The sequence below is a fragment of the Cyanistes caeruleus genome, chromosome 22, assembly GCF_971803275.1.
Source record: "Cyanistes caeruleus chromosome 22, bCyaCae1.hap1.1, whole genome shotgun sequence".
Lineage (NCBI taxonomy): Eukaryota > Metazoa > Chordata > Aves > Passeriformes > Paridae > Cyanistes > Cyanistes caeruleus.
In genome coordinates this window covers 7,525,648-7,547,337 of record NC_141722.1, presented here as the reverse complement: position 1 = coordinate 7,547,337, position 21,690 = coordinate 7,525,648, and the positions used below count along the sequence as shown (strand labels likewise).

At 47.4% G+C, this 21,690-nt stretch overlaps 1 protein-coding gene across 2 annotated transcripts; it reads right to left on the bottom strand.

The window, feature by feature from the left end:
* Nucleotides 1–2,562: 2,562 nt before the first annotated feature.
* SLC25A33 (solute carrier family 25 member 33) lies at nucleotides 2,563–20,566 on the bottom strand. Of its 2 annotated transcripts, XM_086860826.1 has the most exons (8): nucleotides 20,408–20,566; nucleotides 17,456–18,345; nucleotides 10,492–10,671; nucleotides 8,100–8,177; nucleotides 6,947–7,047; nucleotides 6,097–6,163; nucleotides 3,754–4,034; nucleotides 2,563–3,125 (listed from the first exon to the last, which is right to left on the bottom strand). In XM_086860826.1, the coding sequence occupies exons 2-8, from the start codon at nucleotides 17,887–17,889 to the stop codon at nucleotides 2,923–2,925; spliced, it is 1,344 nt and encodes a 447-aa protein (XP_086716952.1). In that variant the 5' UTR covers nucleotides 17,890–18,345; nucleotides 20,408–20,566; the 3' UTR covers nucleotides 2,563–2,922. The 2 variants fall into 2 exon arrangements, with proteins under 2 accessions (XP_086716952.1, XP_086716951.1); XM_086860825.1 differs by lacking the exon at nucleotides 20,408–20,566 and having other exon boundaries at nucleotides 17,456–19,796.
* Between the last annotated feature and the right edge of the window lie 1,124 nt (nucleotides 20,567–21,690).

Genomic DNA, 21,690 nt, shown 5'->3' with positions numbered 1-21,690 from the left:
CTGCAGAGTAACAGTGAATATTTCATCTTAACAAATTTAAAAGGCACATAATTTTTCCATCTCTCTTCCATTGTTTAGTGCAATTACTTAGGGATTGTACTATGAGACCAAATGATAGGGAAAGAAGGAACAACCCACCCAGTCATTTGGCACACCAGGACCTCCTGGACTCGTGCTGCAGAGCTGAGCTGTTTTTCCTACACAAGTCCCTCCCTTCCTATCAGCTCTATCTGTACTATCAGTCCAACCAGAAGTGCATTGTTTAAAATGTAGTTTCCTCCTTAAAGGAGCTAATGAGGAATTTCTGCAAAGGGCACAATCTCAGTACAAGCTTGGAACACAATTTCCAGCAAACACAGATATTTTGAGGGCTGTCAAGGCAACCACAGGTATCTAAAGGGAGGCAGTCAGTCTTACAGTGTAAGGACTTAGGAAATCCTTCCAAAACGAAATTAACCAACACGGGTAGCTCATAACATTGCAGCAACAGTATGTGTGTAATTTCCATGTAACTGTTAATTTATGACTGGAAACAGGCACAGTCCTGGTAAAATTCATGGAATCTCTGTGGTCACTTCAGATGGCAGCAGTTTCATCACCTTACTGATAGTGAAGCTACAAAGGGTTTAGTAATGAAGCCTTTACCTACCTTCCATGAAAATGACTTTCTGTAGAAGCTGGAGGAAAGAACAGTGAAAAATTCCTTTAGACTGACTTTGACAAGCAGAGAAAGGTTGTTGGTTATTTTTAAATTCAGGTATCGTTTTGGAAAATGCTACTTCAAATTCTTCCCTCTGGTAATAGGCTTATTCCATACTCAGTGACATCAATGGGATTGCTCACAGAGCATCACCTAAAAATGGTAACTCTTTACAGGGTTTAAGGAATCAAGGGTTAGTGAATTTTAAAATTCTATTAGAGAGAGGAAGGAAAAAGGATTTAATGATACTAATTCAGAAACTATTATCTCTCAATATAGCTTATTAACCCCTTATCAAAATAAGACTAATTCTGTCAGGATTGGTAGCAAAGCTTAAAGGAAAAAAGCAAAAATCCTACAGAATTCTTGATTTCCCATCAGATTTAGGCAAAACAAATTTTTTTTCATTTTCTCTTGCTTTCTCTCTTACCAAGTCCCTCAAAAGGGACTTGGTAAGAGAGAAAAGTCCCTCTTACCAAGACTTCTCAAAAGGGTTGGAGTTCCCTCCTCCTCATTCTCAAAAGACATCAGCAGTCTACACATTTCACTAACATTTTAGAAGTGAGCTAGTGCACTGGAAGTACAGAGAAATGTTAATTTAGGAAAGCAAATCTCAGAAAAATGTTTCAGAGTAGCAGCACAAGTGTCCTAGTTCTCAAAAATAGAAACACTGACAGTTTTGCCTCCTATAAAGAGCCTGAAGCTTTAGCTGCTCATCATCTCCATAAAAAAAAAGCCATGTCAATTTTTACTCAACTTTTTCCTATTTTAGCTTAGGGGGAATGTGATAAGTTATTTCCAGGAAGACATAATAGAAATCAGATATTTTTTGCAGTTTTGCCTCATAATGAGGTACACACACACTCTACTCTTCACACTAAGCTCCTACATCACACTGATGTCAAACATGACCTCAAGCACCAGTCATCAGCTGGGGTCTACTGGCAACAAATGGCAAGGTTTGAATCCAGTTATCAGCTCATCCTATTTCTCCAACAAAATCCCAGCCTGAGAACTCCACCTGATCAAAGGCAGCCCCAGTGACTCCCAGGCTGTCTCTGCTGCTCCTCCCAGGCCCACACAGCATCTCTGCAGGCAGAGCTGTGCACACACCCCTGCTCAGAGCACGAGCAGCTCGCTGCCGTCACCAGCAGGGAAGGCCAAAGCTGGGCTCGGATGCTGCAGTGCTTGTCTCAGCTGCCAAAGCAAACACCACCAATGAACAGAAGGGCAGAGCAGGGCCACAGCAAAACACCAGCCTACATCTGAGTTGTAAAACACATCATCCTGCACTACCAGCTGTAATTCATATGCCACACTTCATTACAAGTGGTGTGAAGACTACTGAAATGAAAGCATATTCTAATGTTTTTGAAAGAACTAATCTCAAGTATGCAGGATATTTGATTTATAAGTGAAAAGTAAGAATTGGATCATGAGAACTGTTGAAAATCTTTCCTTCTGCAGGGCAGCCACAGCCACTGACTGTCCTTACACTCTCAGGCCTGCACCAAAGCAAGGTCTAAAAGCCACAACAGATCTGTTCATACCCAGCACCATAACTATCTATCCCAAATGCACAGGGGACACAGAACTGTAATGACATTCTTACTAAAAGCCTCCCACCATCATACTGCCAGTGCAAGAGATACTGGTGTGCACAGTTCATACCATCAAAACACAGAAACAAGTCTGTCCTACATTGAACACTCCAGGGTGTTCACACAGCAGGAACGATGCTCCCTAAAAAACAGGTGCATCCAGGCCACTCTCAAACTTATTTTGATGCTTAGACTATTACAGTGCTCAAAAGCAGAATGACCCAGTTGCAAGGAGACAGTTTCAAATGTCCAAGCCAGTTCTCCTGTTTAAATACAGTTTTAATGAACATCAGTCCAAGAGATCACTTGATAGTATGAGGTACATTCCTTGACCACATATGGCTGTGCTTAAGGAAAAGGACAAACATATAATTAAATTAAATAGTGTAATTTAATTTAGTAGCAGTTTAATTAACATCAAGTTAAAAAAAAAATCATAATTAACTATTAACATTAGTGACTTGAGACCTTTTAGAAAGCATGAGTCCAAAAGGAAACATCCACAGGTGGTCACAGACTTGTAGTGTTTCCACCAGCACTGCCACCTGCACCAGTCTCTTAAAGGACTATTTGTTCAATGAAGGAATTGGTCTTCAGTCTGTAACAGGAATCCTGGCTCCGCTACTTTGTGTGGTCTTCCAAGAGATACACAATTAACTCGTAGGTGGACAAGACAATGGCTGTGTTTGGTATCTGCCTGATGAGCTGGGCAAAGAGTCCTCTGTAGAAGGCCAGGTAGCCCTCTTCCCGTGCCACCAGCCGAGCTGTCTGGATGAAAGTCTTGTACTTGGTGCCTTCCTCTCGCAGCCGTGTCCGGATGACCTCTGCACAACAGGGAACCAGAGCCCAGAGTTACCAAGGAGAAACGTGCCAGCACAGGAAAGCTCCTGTGTGCAAACCCCAGGGACACACAAACCTTCTGCAGCCAGGAAGCCTGGACACACTGCCCTTCAGGCAAGAGGAAGAGTTAAAGAGGAGCTCTCTTTCATGTGGAATAAATAAATGATTTTCTCATTGAAGCTAATACAGATCTAAATGCTTTACATAATCAATAAATGCTCACATAATCAATATTGCTGCTTCTACACAACCACACCATTCACATCTATCCAAACAGACTAACACCATTCAGTCCCCAAGTGCTTCCCACAGCCTGATCACAAAATCCCAGAGGCTGTGGGTACTTACCCAGCTGAGGCTACTAGTGAGAACAGAAACATTAGGCAATCATTTTTTTGGGGTTTTTTGAGTTGTTTTTAAACTAGCAAGTCCCAGTCACCAACCATATGTCTAACTAGGAGTAGTGGGACCAGAACTGAAAATGCCAGTGCAGAAGCCAAAGTAATGTGCACTTGGCCCTTGGAACAACTAAGAGTTTTACAGCCCATCATTTGTCTTGGATTCCAGGCAACAGCTGTTGTACTGCACTCATAAATAGAAGCGTTAACATACCATGAGGATAAGCAATACAGGAGGCACAGCCCTTGGAAACAGCAGCAGCAACCATCAGTCCAAAGAAGCTTGTTGAGGTCCTTTCAGTCCCATTAGAAGAAGGGGGCAGTTGGACTTCCTTTAAGTGCTTTTTTAAACTTTCATAAATAGCAAAGCAGATAATGGTCTCAGAAATGCCTGCATAGGAGGCAGTCAGGCCCCTATAGAAACCACGGATACCTTCTGTCTGGTAAACGTATCTAGCACACTGCAAAGCATTCATTGGTTTGGAGCCCCTCACTCTACAAAACAAACAGAACAGAGCATATCATGAGCAAAGAAAAACAATTAATATTAAAAAAACCCAAACCTTATGGCTTTCGATACTTTTCCTAACTATGAAAATGCTTCTCTAAGTTTTACTCTAAAATTCTCCTAGGAAAGCTGCACAGGGCAGGACCATGATGCTAAAAGTGCACACTTAGCTTTGCTACTTCACTGATATACACTCACCATTCCTTCAGCTGAAGTTCAATCTAGTCTGTCACAGTTCACACCAAGGCCTTAAAAGACAATAAGCACTGAAGAGACACTGCTCTGTGTCAAACTGCTGATTCCATTTAAAGCCATCTTCAGCAGGCCAAGAGACAGAAGTCTGCTGCATGAGAAATGATCCTTCATTTTAAGAGGCAGCACTCAGTTCAAAGGTGCCACCCTGCAAAGTGCTGGAATTAAGTCTTATAAATTATTTATAAAGTTGTGACTTATAAGATCCTTTTAATCTGACCTAGCATGTCCTTGCAGGAAGGAATTTCCATTCTAAGCAGTCATGTTATATTAGCAGAGTCCCTTATTGCCTTGATATACCAGTGACTGTGAAGCATTCAACTAAAAGAAATTGCTGTCGAATTCCCTCTGTCTTCTGGATGTGTGGTTAACAGTAACACAATGGTGAAGGAGGCAAAAGAACATTAAACCACTGCAGCAGATTCTTACTGTCTGTGGGAGGTTTTATGAAATGAACTGCTGTGTCTTCACCCCAATTTGAAGCCAGCACCCTTTCTGTTACAGCTACCTGTCTGAGCTGGGATCAGTGAGCTTGGCTGGCTGCAGAAACACTCACCTGAGCTGGGATCAGTGACCTTGGCTGGCTGCAGTAACACTCACCTGTCTGAGCTGGGATCAGTGACCTTGGCTGGCTGCAGGAACACTCACCTGAGCTGGGATCAGTGAGCTTGGCTGGCTGCAGAAACACTCACCTGAGCTGGGATCAGTGAGCTTGGCTGGCTGCAGGAACACTCACCTGAGCTGGGATCAGTGAGCTTGGCTGGCTGCAGGAACACTCACCTGAGCTGGGATCAGTGAGCTTGGCTGGCTGCAGTAACACTCACCTGTCAGAGCTGGGATCAGTGAGCTTGGCTGGCTGCAGAAACACTCACCTGAGCTGGGATCAGTGAGCTTGGCTGGCTGCAGGAACACTCACCTGAGCTGGGATCAGTGACCTTGGCTGGCTGCAGAAACACTCACCTGAGCTGGGATCAGTGACCTTGGCTGGCTGCAGGAACACTCACCTGTCTGAGCTGGGATCAGTGAGCCTGGCTGGCTGCAGGAACACTCACCTGTCTGAGCTGGGATCAGTGAGCTTGGCTGGCTGCAGAAACACTCACCTGTCTGAGCTGGGATCAGTGAGCTTGGCTGGCTGCAGGAACACTCACCTGTCTGAGCTGGGATCAGTGACCTTGGCTGGCTGCAGAAACACTCACCTGAGCTGGGATCAGTGAGCTTGGCTGGCTGCAGGAACACTCACCTGTCTGAGCTGGGATCAGTGAGCTTGGCTGGCTGCAGGAACACTCACCTGTCTGAGCTGGGATCAGTGAGCCTGGCTGGCTGCAGTAACACTCACCTGTCTGAGCTGGGATCAGTACAGGTGATGCTGCCCAAAAGGACACACTGCACCCTCATGCTCAGCCTCCCACATGAGCTCCTGTCACTTCCACAGCTTCTATCATTGCTGTATCAAAGCCTTCAGTCCTCAATACATCTATCCTCATCATCAACCCCAGAACTACAGAGGACTCTGTAAGCAGCAGAGAAAAATAATGCTATGCTGAACTACAGATTTACAGTGAAACCAGAGGCTGAGCCTAACCCAGAACTCAAGGCAACTCCCACATCCTTCTCAATAGTTTCTGTGCCTCAAACTGAAGTAAGACACAGAACCTTTAGTCTGACCACACAGAAGCATGGCTTGAAAGATAGAACTGAGAGTCAGAGAAAAGCTGGGCAAGATCTATCGAAGTACAAAGAGCCTGAAGAAAACCACAAAGGTTCAGTGGCTCCTGTAGCCCCCCAGCAGTTACTCACCTCCTTTCCAGCTGCATTCGAGTTTTCACCATCCATATAGGGTTCATCAGGGAATTTGTGATAAAGGCTGAAAAAACAACACCAGAAGTGCAGCTGAATCCAAGCCACAATATTGCCATGAACTCTGTGCAGTGAGACACTTCTTCCACCAGCTCTAGCCAGAAGCGTCAAAAGCCACACAGGTGCACAGCTCCCAGTTTCATATTAAAATTCAGGAGGCATCAACCCATGGATTCTTCCTTTTTACACCTATTTTAATATGTGTGTCATGCTCCTAAAAGCTATTGCAGACAAGATCCCTTCCTTACTGACTGGTTTGGAATTCCAGCTCAAAGGAAGCCCATGGGAACCCAAACTTGACCTGGGTTCCCCAGGGCTGTAGGTGGTGCCATTGAGCCGCTCATTAACAGAACCCACCCCTAATTAAGGACTTACTTTGGGAACGGTTATTTTTAATGACCACTCTGGTGACTGAAGATTGAACTAGGAGAGCTCTTCTGCAGTATTTTTCCTACAAGAACAAACTATTTTTCCCAGCCTGGTAGGAAAAATACAACATCCTGATACAATTTGGCAAAAGCAGTATCAGAAGTTTAATGGTGTTTACTAATATTTTTGCCTTGCATTAAGAGACATGACCAGAGCATTGCAGTTGGAAAAAAACCATCCTAAATTAGTAAACAACAATCTAGAGATATTTCTGTGCTGAACAGAAAAACAGTTCCTTGCAGACAAGGCCAGCTAGGAGCTAGCAAAGTCCTGGTTTTTGGCATATGCCACCTCAGATTAAGTGCACATTTTCAGCACCTGCCACCCACTGGCCTCTGTTCTTGGAACTACAAACACTTACCTGCAGAACCTGCAGAACAGACGTGCACAATGTTGCTGTTGGGCACAAACATACTGTTAAACTGCTCTTTGGCTTTGGAGTAGCAAGCAAAATAGACAGCTCTGTGGGGGAAAAAAGAAGAAAAGCAATGTAGTACAGACAATATCAAATTAGACAATTACTGTTCTATGCCCAGCCCCCTGAAGAACAGAACTCTCTCTGAAGAGGCCTCCACATGACCACTTCCATCTGCATGGACACAGGGGTTTTTGTTTTCTTTCTTCCATTACAGTTCTGTGCCACAGCTTGACTTGACAGCCACAGGGCAGGAATATTTTGCTATGGGAGGCAGCATGATGTTGCAGACAGCACGAGTGAGTTGCATGGAAAAGCAGAGTCCTGCTGCAAAGGTTACCTGTACACAACCAGGATTCCCTGCTGCTGGGGGGGACCTCCCACCTACCAGGCAAGAGGTCAGAGAGGGAGTTCACCTCTCTTCAGGTTCCTTTCTAACTGGTTCAGTTTCAGGCAGAGAGCATCTGCCAATATGCAAACTGCTAATGAGTTTTATCATTTCCTAGACAGATCTTTGGCCCTGCCAAGAAGGGGACAGTCACAGGGAGAGACCACTGAGGTGCTGTAAGATTTCCAAATGCAAGCAAACTTTAGCTGCTGAAAGAGGGACACACAGCCCGTTTGGGGAGTGTGGCAGCAATGAGACTCCTTCCCCTCAGCTGCACTTTTTCCTTTGAGAAGAATTTAGGCAAGCAATGCTCAGAGAGCAACTCCTCTCCCCTGGCACCTCACGGCTAGGCAGGCACTGCTATGTGTTCAAACGAAACAGGACATTAGAAAAATGCAATTATTAACCCCACAGCCCTTTCTGCACTGCTTTCTCTTCCAATTCAAGCACAGCAGTGGCTCTTGCAATTATGTGGTACTTAAGTATACTTGGCATTGAAGTGCTTTATTTACTCTGCACCTTCCAGTGTAATAGAAGTGTAAACCAGATTTTTATCAGTATTTCTTGATGTGTACACCGAACAGAATACAGGCACAAATCTCAGTTTACAGATGGGATAACTTCATGGCCTATTATTTTGAATCACAAATGCACTGTAACATTTATGTTGGCACCTTAAACATGGCTTTTAGCAATAGTTTAACTATTTACCTTGATGGTGCAACTCCAACCAAGTTTGGACCCAGCCCTCGGAAAAGTGACCTTGGTCCTTCTTTTTCCAGGATTGACCTTAAAATAAAAAACAAACAGGGAGGGACAAGATAGTATTTGGGTTAAAAGTTAGTTTCTTGTTCTGTCAGGCAGAGAGCCAAAGAAACTACACAAAAGCAGAGTATGACTTGTGAAGCTGTTAGATTTTAATCTATGTGATATACTTCAATAAGTAGAATTATACACTGAGTAAAAGCCACTGTACCATAAAATTCAGTGCTCTACAGGCAAATGGGTATCAAATGGCACAAAAAGTTATAATTTCCATTCTTTGAAAACTGTCAGGAACTGAGTTAGTTTCATGGAGAATCCAGTGACAATTGACTCTGATGAACAAAGAATATTTTTAGTTTTATCTGTATCTAAGCGATTCAGAAGTTTTTTTTTGCTTCCTGTACAGTCCTGCACAGAGAGATGGAAAAAGAAACCCTTTTTCCTTTCACAGTTACCATGGGATGTGCTTTTGCCCCCAAGAAAGCTGAATGTGGCAATCACACTGCAAACAATGTGAGTGCACAGTGGGCCAGACAGCAGCTCTCTTAACTGAGCTCGCCATGGGAAAAGCATGCGAGAAACTCGGGCTGACTCTGGGCTCTGTGGGCAGCTCACTGCACCCACCACAACTGCCAGGCTTTCACAGTTTGCTCTCTAGGTCATTGGCACTGCTGAGAGAGCTCCCACAGATTTCAACCCAACCTCATTACACAGGAGGAGATACATGAGCTTCTGAAACACTTTTGTTTTCTGCAGCAGAGCTGAACTTTCCGTATAAACTCCAGGGCTGAGTGTTTCCAAGGAGACAGATCCCCCAGCTACTTGTTCTTTGTCACTTAACAGTCACGACTGCAGCTTCCAGCTGGGCTAACTCATCAGAATCTTAAATGGATTAGACAAAACCAGCCTGTCCTTCTGGAGCGCTTTCTATCAGCAGCAGGCTTAACCTGCCCTCTGGGTACCTGTTTTCTTTCCATTTACAGCACTTCAGGCCTTCCATTTAACTTTAACTCCTTTAACTCTTACAGAGCAATTTTACTGGTAGGGCTCTAGTGGCTCCTTCCTTAGCTGTACAATTTTCTGAAGCCATGAGGTCCAAGTCGTGTCCAGCTTGGCAATGATCAGAACTGAGAAAGGGATAAAAGAGTAAAAGCAAGGGACTGAACTTCACTTCTTTCTTCCTACATTTGTATTTTCTCGGGTCATAATCAATAGCATTATCTGCTCCTCACAGATGCTGCCTGCAAGAGAATGACAGCAGAAATACTTTGCTCTCACTCCTCAATCCTCTAATCAGGTTGAAAACCTAGCAATACACACAGCTAAGCAATTCCTGAAGTGAAATGAAATCAAGACCCCAGTCACCAAACTTAATGAGCTTAATAAATATATAAAAAGGCTGACCCATTTTAAACCATTTCTTTGCTCCCTTAAAAATAAAAGACAACTCCAGAAAAAGATGGGCCCAGAGGATGAATTAAGATCTTTCTGCCTTAAAAGTTTTCCCCTTCTTTAGTCACAACTGCCTAAAGTCCAGTGCTGCAAGGTGAAAAGATAGCAAAGGAAAGGGCATTAAAATCAAAGCAACTGGCACTGCCTTATGCATTCAGTCACGAATTGCTCTAGACTCACCTCTGAGTAGACAAAGAAATGTTTGGCAGGGGAAAGCAGGCTGTTTACAATACAGAAACTCAAGTCCCAGAATGACTCCAGCCAGAGAGCTCTGCAGAGAATTTGAATTAGCACTCCAGTGTTATATAACTGTGCAGCTTCTCCCCAGGCAGTCTGCCAGGCGTGCTGGCCTTACATAAAATCATTCAGCTTGCACTGCTGGTCGGTATTTTCCTTGGCACTCCTGCCACCTGATCTGAGCAGGACCTCTGCATCACCCTGGGGTGCCCAAGCAGCCACACAAACTCAATCCTTCTGAAGGAGGTCTGACCAAAAGTCGATGGTGCTTTTGTATTAAAATACAGTAGCTGAGATTGTCATAGTTGCTGCTAGAACTACTGAGCACTGTTAGATAATTTCACATTTCCTCCTCTTTATGAACACACATCTGAAAGAGAGCAGCTAGAGCATCAAACACTGTGGTCTGAAGCGCTCAAGGCTTTTAACAGAGACTAAGACAGGTATAGATGGGACTGATGCATAATAATAATAATAATAATAATAATAATAATAATCAGCAAAGACTATTAGCAGAGGAGAGCTCAGTAAGCCAGTGACAGTTGAGAAGATAAAAGCCCCCAGGATCCCCACACAACATTATAATTTAGTGAAGTGAAACTTGATCAGTGTGTCAAGGAATGGTGACTGAGAGGGGAGCAGCACTCACTTGAGAACACTGAAGAGCCCAGGGGATACAGACGTTGGCCTGACCATTCCTTCCCCACTGATGGTCCCCAGCTGCACCTGGGGGTAGTAGACAGTCCTGAAGGCCAGTTTTGAAGATTGAAGCCTCGTCTTTATCACCTCTAAGGGACAGGTAAAGATGGCTCCAACTGTTCCTCCACACCTGCAAAGTGCAATTCAAACACAAGTCAGAACATGGCAAGCCCAGATGTGCAGAAGCACAGCCCAGCAATCCAGTCTGCAGACTCGTCTCCAGTTATTCCACACTGTGGACGAGCCTTTGGGACACAGGCAGCTTTGGCACTAGGCAAGGCAGACTGTTCCCATGCCCTGGGGGAGACTGCTAAACACAAAAGTGATACCAGTGCTAACAAAACATCCCTGATTGACCACGGGGTCATGGGACCATTGAGTGGTCCCATGTCCTGCCACGACTTGGGAGTTGTGCCTGTAAAAACTTCCAAGGCATCCATGTTTCATGTCTGTCCGAAAACAGACACAGCCTTGGATGGATTTTTCTTATGGGAAGCAGGAAGCTGCCAGATGAGAACGAGTCACTGGGGATTAGGACACTACAGAATGAAAAAAAATAATATAATTCTTCACCATTTCAGTACTTATGATTAAAGAACTGTCTTCAGAAGTATCAAACATCAAAACTACACTGAGCTAGGCACTCTTAAAAACAATGGATATCAACTTTTTTAGGGGGGAAGGAGGGAAGGAAGCAGCAAGGATGAGAAGGAGCATTGGCAGACAGAACAACAGGGCAGAAAGGCTCCTAAAGAACAGGCCTCCCATCCTGATAACAGAAGGACAAAAATGAAATACTATACACACATGATCCTATAATAGGCATATATTTATCTTAATACAGTCAGACTGAGCCTCAAAAATAGCATGTTGGGCCAAGAATATAAAGTGTATGAGTCCTAATTTTCATTTTTATCAGTGATCTGGAAAGTGACTGGTCAAACTTTCTTTCTCTGCTGCTGTTCCTCTTAGGTAATTGAATGTTCCTTCTGGCAAAATTCATGATTAAATATAATGCTGAGGCTGGCTAAAAGCTGCTGTATCTACATTTTATTACTCAAACACACTGGGATTTAGGAAGACTTAACTAAATATTCTGGATTTCTCGGAAAGGCATTTACTACAGCTGAACTGACTAGGAAATATTTTCTTTGTTTGCACAAGTGCCAAAGCACGTGATTGCTTCAGAAACCTGTGTTTACGATTTTCCTTAGAAAACACTAGGGGTCAACAACTTGACTCTCTTTGATGTTCATGTGAAAATGCAGTTTTGGTAGTTTTCCATGAAAGGGAGACGAACTTTAAAAAATAACCATACCCTTTTTCTTGTGTATAAAGACCCACATTGCTTGGTAAAGAACATTGGATGTGCTAATTTGGGAACACAGATCCACAGAAGGACATTAATAAAGGTATTAGTGGGTATTTTCTAAAGCCCTTTCCAGACATAACTACCTTCCTAAGAGAATCTTTTTTTAAACACAAGGGAAAGGACAATAAAAGAACAGCAAAAAGATCCAAGCTGTAGATGCACACCAGCTCATGAATGCAGCTTATTTTGCCTGCTGAACCAATATATTTTATACAAACAGAAACCATTCTCTGCCAAAGCCCCAAGTCCCCACACTTGCATTAACAGCGTGGCCACCCAGGCTGTGCAACCACAGAAATCAAGGTTCTTTGTGAGGCTCAAAACAACACTCCAGACCTCATGGCCAGGGAACACAACTTCCTCACCACAGCTTTCAGATTCTGCAAGATTCTGTCCAAGTACGACCCCAAACTGCTTTTCAAATGCAAATGCATCCACCAGAAGCAACTGCTTTCATGGAGACCGGGAATATGATTTAACAGCATTGTTCAGTGAGCCCTTGCTCATGCCTCTTCCTTGCTAAAAGGGACAGAAACCTGAACTAGGGACAATCCACACATCCACAATGACAGACACTGAAAGAAAGAACTTTGCCTTCATCCCTTTGAAAGCACTTATGCTTTTGAATGTTGACTGAAGGCACCGAGTTGATCATGGAACTCGGTCCACAGCAGCTGAAATTGTGTCATTTGGCTGTGAAACACCAGAGCTCACAGACCTTATCAGGCCCCTGACTATTCTGTGTACTGAACAGGGCTTGGAGCTGAGCCCTCTGTGGGTCCATACAGCTCAAGGGGAAATGGTTTCAGCTCATCCTTCTCTCTTTTGTCAGATGCATCTCACATTGCTCACATTTCTCTGAAATGACATTTCAAGGGGAGGAGGCCCATCAGGAATGGCCTCTCCAGCAGAACCTTTCCTTTCCCACAGCTCAGACATTAACTGGAACAGAAAGTGTTCTCAGGGTCCCCCCCACTGCTGCCTTTCCAACTGTGTCTATCCAATACAGAGACACAGATGTGCAATTAACTCCTGACTAATCAACACAGCAACTGCAAGTCTGGGGGACCTTCATGAAGGTAATTTGATTTTCTTAATTCCCAATTCATTTATCTACCAATGCTCCACAACTGTGTATTCAGTCTTCAGTCCCCACTTATTGCACATTAAAATAATAACTTTGACAGTAATAATTCATAAATTCAGAGCACTGAAACTTTATTTTCTGTTTCTGAACTACCAGCTGCTCAGTCTAGTGACTCCTTGCTCCACAATTTTTACCTTCTCTGGCATATTCTCTCCCACCTCAGCTGTCTTCTTGCCTTCCCAGTCCATTCCTTGCCTTTCAGCCTTTTAGTGATAATCCAGTTAATTTATGCAGGCTTTAATATTTAAGTACTTCTGCTAATGTAGATGTAATCCTCTGACATCCAGCATGACGAGTTAGTATCTGCAACACCAGTTTTAACAGCTCACAGTTTATGTTGCCACTGGAACATTTCAAACAGCAATTCTCAGAATGTCACCAGGGTGGACACACAATATAAATGTAAATGTAAATGTAAATGTAAATGTAAATGTAAATATAAATATAAATATAAATATACTGCAGATAGTTCAAGCAAGGACTTTGATGCATTGGGCAGCTTTTTCAGATGAGAGGATTTTCCTTTGCATGGGAATTCCACATATCATCCCCTGAAAAACAACACACTGTGCACAAAAGAAACACTTTGTATTCCTAGGATGTTCCAAATGCCTACATCTTGGAAAAAAGGAGAAACAACCTCAGCTACACAAACAGCCATAGACCCTGAAACATTCAGGGATATGAAGGACGATATATTTGATTTGGGAAAATCGTGAGCTGCAATCAAGACAAAACCTCCAAGCCTTCACACTGTGAGTCAGGGTTTTTTTGCTGCATGAGTGCAGAACAGTTCCAGAGATGTTAAAGCAGTGTCCACTGCACAAGCCTCTTGCAAAAATCCTGAAACAAAGCCTAAATCTCTCCTTAGTGAACAGGACAGAAACCCCCTGGAAACAAAACACCATAGCCAAGTATTTTCAACAGGTCAAACACGGTGATATGTGGAGATTTGTAATGCACACTCTGTTAACAGCTGAAAAAAAATGATTTACTTCCATAATGAGAATTTTGTTTAAAAAACATGCAGAGATCACACATATCAGAATCCAATTGCCATTTTTCTCCTGCTGCCAGCTTTCTATCTCTACAGAATCCACCCCCAAAGTATCAATGACCTGCATTTGAAATAAACTCTCAGCACCCACTAGCACAGTTGATAAACATGCCAAGAATCTTAATTAAGACTTACTTCATCAGTCCATCAGTCCATTGAACTTCATCAGTTCAATGCTGAATGTGAAAGGACGTCCTGCAGAACAAAGATCTTCCAGTGAAGTATCACTGACTTCACCAAGATCACAAAGATGATGGAGCTGCCTGGTTAGAGCAATCACAGCTTATAACCAGCCTGACACATTTTGCTGTGTGTTTGAAATGATACTGATTTTCTAAAACACACCACATGCTCCAGCATGACATGCACAGCAGAAACAGCAAAGCAGGTTCTGCCTTCGATGCTTCATTACTGCATTGTCCACACTGTGAACAAAACAAGCTTCTGCATTCAGGGCTGCCAAAGGAAACTGAGCATCAGAACAATACAGACCGTTCCTAATGCTTTAATGTTATTAATCTTTCATTCCATTTCCACCTAATTATGTTATCAGGTGCTGGTATTCCTGTAAGCATTTCCTGTGTTCCTTGAGCTGTTAACGAGGTAGGGAATGCACAGAAACATAAACTAGGAGCAGGGTGAGACAATCCCAGCACCAGCTCCGGGTCCTGGACCACACACACATCCTCAGGTGAACGCTGCTTCTCTGCACTTTACAGATGGAAACATTCCCAAACTGTCTGTCAGCATCAGCACATTGCTTAACACTACCACTTCTTAGGAAATCTCTGTAGTAACCAGCACTCCTCCAGCTGGAAAGATAACATGGAGTAACCTCTGCTGCAGCAGCTTTTCCCAAACAAAAACAAACAACAACTGCTCTGACTTCAGCAGGGAAACAGGAACCCCGACTTGTAAACACACTGGTGTCTGCTGTGCAGCTCGGGCATCACTGTCTCTGCTGCTTCTGAAACCTTCCCAGCCCTCAGAGCCATGTTCCCACCAAAACACCCAGAGGACTCTTTGGTTTGCTGTTGCTATTGGAAGCCTGAAAAGGAACCAACAGAAACTAAAGGGCCAAGGAAGTCTGTGTCTGTCTGCCTGAATAACCTGGTTAATAGGAAACCATCTCTTTCAACAACTGCAGAGCACTTTGCAACATTCAAGTGCATTTCATCACTCCCAGCCTCTGAAGCGCTAAACAATCTATTCTGGCCACTACGACTATCTAAGGCTGGCCTGCCTGCTTTGTGCAAACACAAAGGTATGAATTCCTTTTTAATCTGACACCACAGCCCATCCCCACCTTCCCAAGAAACCATCAGGATATGAATAACGCCTCTATCAAAATTACTTCAAGTGAATGGGTTCCTTTTAGTTTCCCTGCAAAAACCACTTTACAATTGAACAAAGCACTGGGATCTTTGCAGAAAGTACGATAAATCACTAAGGAAGATGTTGACCTCCCAGCACTGGACTAAAACACTGATGAGTTTAAAATTCTTATTTATTTATAGTCTGAGGAGTTATATGGGGACAACCAAGAGCTCTGGATGAGCGCTGCTACTATCCAAACAAATTCCATGTGTACACCCAGGTCTAGCTTCTGTCCCAGGCTCCAGGTTCTGCTCTGATACAAGTGGGGAAGGCAGAGGGGATAGAGGACTCCGTGCAGAGTATTCCAGCCAGCACAAGGGCAGTGTCTTTGAAAAACTTAATATTTGTTTGGCTTAATATTATATTAAATAAACCTACTGTTCGAGGGACATGTCAGAGGAAACTGAAGTATCCTGTTAAGAAACAGAAAATCTAATGGTCTACTATCAGATAGACTTCAACTAACAGGCTTCATGTTGTCTTCCTAACTTCTGTCAGCTGACAAGCACCAAGGAATATCCTATTACTTAGATAATTTAAGCTGTTAAAAAATTAAAATATTTCTGACAAGGCCAAAAGCGCACTTAATCTGCACAACAGCTGATTAAAACTTAATTTACACCATTAAATTATCTTCTGAGACTACTATTAAAATAACTGTAATAAGTTAATTTTCGAGGGGTGTCTGGTTGTCGGTTTGTGGGCTAGGGCTGCTCCTTTTAGCTTTTAACATAACAAATCCAACAGTTTACAAGTCCTCGAAGCAAGAAGTGGACAGAGGTGCCCTGCCCTGCCTTGCCAGGTCATTTCCCCACACGAACCAGGCCCTTCTCGAACCCCCCTTGCCCCAACTCGGGTCCCCTTTCTGGCGTTCCTGCATTTCGGAGCAGCCCAGGGAGGAGGCACCGGGGGGATCAGCGAGCAAACCTCCCCTTCCCCTGCGGGATGGAGCTGGGGGACAGGGACAGAGCTGGGGGACAGAGCTGGGGGACAGGGACAGAGCTGGGGGACAGAGCTGGGGGACAGGGACAGAGCTGGGGGACAGAGCTGGGGGACAGAGCTGGGGGACAGAGCTGGGGGACAGGGACAGAGCTGGGGGACAGAGCTGGGGGACAGGGACAGAGCTGGGGGACAGGGACAGAGCTGGGGGACAGGGACAGAGCTGGGGGACAGAGCTGGGGGACAGGGACAGAGCTGGGGGGACAGGGACAGAGCTGGGGGACAGAGCTGGGGGACAGGGACAGAGCTGGGGGACAGGGACAGAGCTGGGGGACAGGGATAGAGCTGGGGGACAGGGACAGAGCTGGGGGACAGGGACGGAGCTGGGGGACAGGGATAGAGCTGGGGGGACAGAGCTGGGGGGACAGGGACAGAGCTGGGGGGACAGGGACGGAGCTGGGGGGACAGGGACGGAGCTGGGGGGACAGGGACGGAGCTGGGGGGACAGGGACGGAGCTGGGGGGACAGGGACGGAGCTGGGGGGACAGGGACAGAGCTGGGGGACAGGGACAGAGCTGGGGGGACAGGGACGGAGCTGGGGGGACAGGGACGGAGCTGGGGGGACAGGGACAGAGCTGGGGGACAGGGACAGAGCTGGGGGACAGGGACGGAGCTGGGGGTCCTCTCAGAGCCCAGACCCTGCGGGGACAGAGCTGGGGACCCTTCCAAAGCCCAGACCCTGCGGGGACAGGGATCCGGGCCACACGAACAGCGGGTCACTCACTGACCGGCGCCACGGGCCGGGGTTTGTCACTGAGCCCCGCCGCATGTCGCGACAGCGCGGCCCGGGAGCGCCCCTGCCCGCCTGCCCGGGGGGTGGGAACGGGCACGGGAAAGGCCCCGCTCGCCTCCTGCGGGGCCCGGAGCAGCCGCTCGCGGGGCAGCGGGCACGGCGCGGTCCCGGGCCCGTGTCCGTCCCGCGGGGTCCCGGGCCCGGCCCTGGCCCGGAGCCGCGCACTCACCCCCCGGCGAAGAGGTGCAGCAGGGTGTTCTCCTGCGGGCCGCCCGCCATGGCGGTGAGGGCGAGGACGATGAGGACGATGAGGAGGATGAGGAGGAGGATGAGGGCGAGGATGAGGATGGTGCCGGTGTCACCGCCGGGCCGCGCGCCGAACGGGCCGCGCGCGCGTGACGCCGCCGGGGGGCGTGGCCGGCGACCGCGCGTGACGTCATAACAGAGTCCGCCCCGCCGTGACGTCACGGGGCAGCCGAAATTGGGTGGCGGGGTTTTGTCCCGGTGCGATGATTTATTTAGCCCTCTGCAGCACAGCTGCCATGGGAGTGTGTGCGGTGGGTTAACTGCACAGCCCAGATATTTTTCCATTTTTTTTAACCTTAAAATCGTGAAGAAAACGTTGAAATCTGCAAAAAGACTCGAGGTCTGTATGTTTTTCATGCGTGTGGGTTTTCTATTGCCCTTGACAAGATGCTTGAACACTTTCCTAGCTTAAATTCAGGTCCAGATGTGAACTTCCCTCCTGCCTTAATGGCACGAATCAAATTCCCAGTCCTAAACACGCCAGGAACTGGAGTCCGACATTTGGGTGTGCACATTCCCACCATTTAAACTTCAGCCTATTCGGAGGGACACAGATTTGTAGGTTAAACACAAGAGATGAAGCAATGCCCAGTGCCCAGTGGGGTCAGTGGTGTCTGGGTGCGCCTGTCCTGGACGCTCGGTGTCCAAAGAACCTTTTGGAACTTGGTGTTTCTGTTGGAGGTGATGGTGCTGAACCCTGAGGTGCTGTTAAGAACGGCCTGAACTGATCTGTGTGCTCCACAAGTAATGATTTACTAAAGCAGAGTCAGTCTGGTGGACAGGAGTTATGGGATCCTTGGTCCATGGACTTAGCTGAAAACAAGGAATGAAAAGACCATGAAGTGCAAATAGGATCTGAGGCAAAGTTACAGCTCTTACCAGCTGGTCCCCATTCCTCCTGGGACCCTGAGGAGCCCAAATCGTAACTTGGGCTTGAGATCCTGTGAAGCTACCCTTTGTAGTGACAGAACATATACTTCTGATGCGGGCAGAAATATGGATTTGCTGCTGTAAATATATTAAAGATGTGGGGCCTGTAAAATGGTGTGAAAATGAAGAGATTTCTCTAAAGACTAATCCCATTGGATCGTGCAAATGACTGTAAGAATAAAAACAATCTGGAGAGAAGATGACTCAGGAGGGAGTTGGTAACCGGAGCAGGTTATCAGGACACAGATGACTCTATTAACACATCTCCTTTGTCTGCTCAAGGTATTGATTCCACCGCCATGTGATCCTTGGAGGCCCCACCTCGTTTTATTCTGTTCCTCTGCTCAGTGAAGGATTTCCTGCTGGGGCCAGGGCAGAGGGGTTTTCTGCCAGCTGGGGCTGGGTGGGAGCAGGAGAATCTGCCAGGAGCATGAGAGCTCCAGGGCTGTGTGCCAGCCCGAGCAGGGGTGTGCAGGGAACACACCCCTAGTGAAGTTTAGAACTTCAGCCCAAATGTGCTCTGCATCCTACAGCCCATGCCAAAGCAAGGATGGGCAGCAGGAGAAAACAGCCCTAGGGGCAGACAGGGAGGAGCTGGGTACAGTCTGCCCTGGCTGTGTGCGGGATTTACCAGGCCTAAGGTGACATCTTTAAACGCTCAGCTCCTACAGAACCATCTTTACTCACTTTGTGGCTTTTGGTACTGCCAGAGACACATAAAACCGTGGAATCATGGTGTGCTAAGGGTTGGAAGGGACCTTAAGGATCATCTAATCCCAAATTTACCAAGAGTGTTTGGGGACAAGCTGCAAGTTATTGAGAAATTATACATCACTAGTAAAATAGTTAGAGACTATTTATGGGGATACAGACTATTTATTTGGGACACAGGCTATTTATGTTAATAAAGAACACCAATTAGCAGGGAGAACTCCCCAGCTGTACGAGGGAGCGAGATTTTGACCAGAAGTGCCCCTTTCCCACCAGGTTTGTGCCCACAGCACAGGGAGCTGTGCTGAGTGACAAAAGCTCTCCTTGGCCAGCGAGCGCAGGCTGCAGGTGGCCAGCAGCTCGTGGCTGGATGCATTCGGTGAGCAGTGAGCCCGTGTGCCATGGCCAGCAGCACCAGCAGAAGACACTAATTTAATGTGCTGCTGAGCTCATTAAGGGGCTCCAGACGGTGTCGGGCCCGGGCAGCCCGGCCCGGGTGTGCTCCAGGCACAGGTTCCTGACCCCACGGGCCGGGAGTCGCTCCTGGAGCACGGCCCCAGCCCGGCCCGCACGGCTCCAGCCCGGCCTGCACGGCCCCAGCCCGGCCCGCACGGCTCCAGCCCGGCTCGCACGGCCCCAGCCCGGCCCGCACGGCTCCAGCCCGGCCCGCACGGCTCCAGCCCGGCCCGCACGGCCCCAGCCCGGCTCGCACGGCCCCAGCCCGGCTCGCACGGCTCCAGCCCGGCTCGCACGGCCCCAGCCCGGCTCGCACGGCTCCAGCCCGGCCCGCACGGCCCCAGCCCGGCCCGCACGGCCCCAGCCCGGCCCTCACGGCCCCAGCCCGGCCCGCACGGCTTTAGCCCGGCCCGCACGGCTCCAGCCCGGCCTTCACGGCTCCAGCCCGGCCCGCACGGCCCCAGCCCGGCCCGCACGGCTCCAGCCCGGCCCGCACGGCTCCAGCCCGGCCCGCACGGCCCCAGCCCGGCTCGCACGGCTCCAGCCCGGCTCGCACGGCTGGCCCGGAGGATGCTGCGGGCGTTCACCGGAGCGAGGAGTGCGCTGTGTGCAGCCGGGATGCCCGGCAGCCCTGCCTGCCTGTGCCTCTCATTCCCCAGCAGAGAGCACTGCAGGAGCAGCGTTAGGAGCAGAGCCACCTGAGAGCTGTGAGACACTGGGCACAGAAGGTTTGGTCTGACTGCACCCCCAGCTTTCCCTATAAATGCCTATCACCCACCCTGGACTCTTTGAAGATGCTCTGTCTTGTGGCTCCTGTTCCCCTTCACCAAACACATCTCCAAGGAAAGATCAGTTCTAAAAAGCTCGGACAGTCGATGACTTTCTCTGAAGCCTTGGCACACGAAGCCAGTGCACCTTTTGGGCACCCCACATGTCTGAGCCAGACAGCAGAAGTACTCCCATCTTCCTGGGCATCATCACCCTGATTTTCGTTTTCCTCAACCAGGTGAAATGAGGAGCTGTGATTGCTTGTACCTGCTTGCACAGCCCCGACAGCTGCCCAGATGTTCTGTGCAGTGGAATGCCCCTCCTTTCCCACTGTCATTTCCTGGCACTGATCTCAGATTGGGGTAGGTATGGACTGTCCCATCTCCCACGTGCCCGCCCTGCCAGAGGGACATTGCTAGAGAATCAATCTCTTTCTTGCTTCAGCCATTCACTGGGTTTGAGCTCCTGGGGTACAGCACACTGTGATGTGTCTGCTCCTCCATCCCTCACCTCTGAGAGCTGCGGGTGCAGCTCTGGGTGCAGGAGTTGTGGGTACAGCCAGGGAGACCAGAGGAAGGCAGGTTCTGTGTCATGCTGAGAACATATCAAAGCACCAGCAGAGTGGGCCAGATCTGGGAAAACTCTGTGTTCCAGACACTGCTGGTACAGCCTCTTGAGCATTTCTAGGGAATTTCATGAGGATAAATGTGCACATTGTGGCCTCCACAGATCAGACACCGCAGGAGCCACATGAGGGGAAGTTCCTAAATTACTCCCATGCCAGTACAGCATGAACCCAACCAGGAAAGGATTGAGCTGGCTATTCCTGGGACTTGTTTTGTCTGGTGGCTTCCTACAAACTGGAGCAAGGAGTCACCAGCTTGCTCCACATCATTAGCAGCTGGCAGCTTCCCAACCATTACCAGCATAGCCTGGATCTCACCCAGCATCTTTGAGATGAAAGACATTGCAGCACCACTGCACTCACTGTTTTAGCTCCCAGTCCAGCTCCCACTCAAGGCAGTTACTCTTTTTCCACTGGCTGCAGCTGGAGCTGGGTCTGACATTCCTGTAACAGATCTGTCTCAAGTCCTGAGTTAGGTGAAATATTGGTAAAATAGTCCAAAACAACAGATAGGGGCCTGCAACCCTGCTATTTTCTGGCATCAAATTAAAACCAGCAACACAGTCAAGCAAGAACATGAGGAATTCTGTTTCCTTCCTGAAAACACTGAAAGCCTGAACTTAGAGCAGCCAAAGCACCCGGTGAAAGGAATGTAGGAGCCTGCTGTA

Bases quoted from the DNA above. Each gene is read 5' to 3' on its own strand.
- SLC25A33 (XM_086860826.1), bottom strand. From the start codon at position 17,889: ATGAAAAACATACAGACCTCGAGTCTTTTTGCAGATTTCAACGTTTTC. The intron at 10,672-17,455 runs GTGAGTGCGCGG...TGCACTTTGCAG, and splicing joins CTGCACCTCTTCGCCGGGGG to GTGTGGAGGAACAGTTGGAG. The intron at 8,178-10,491 runs GTGAGTGCTGCT...TTTTATTTTAAG, and splicing joins GGGCTCTTCAGTGTTCTCAA to GTCAATCCTGGAAAAAGAAG.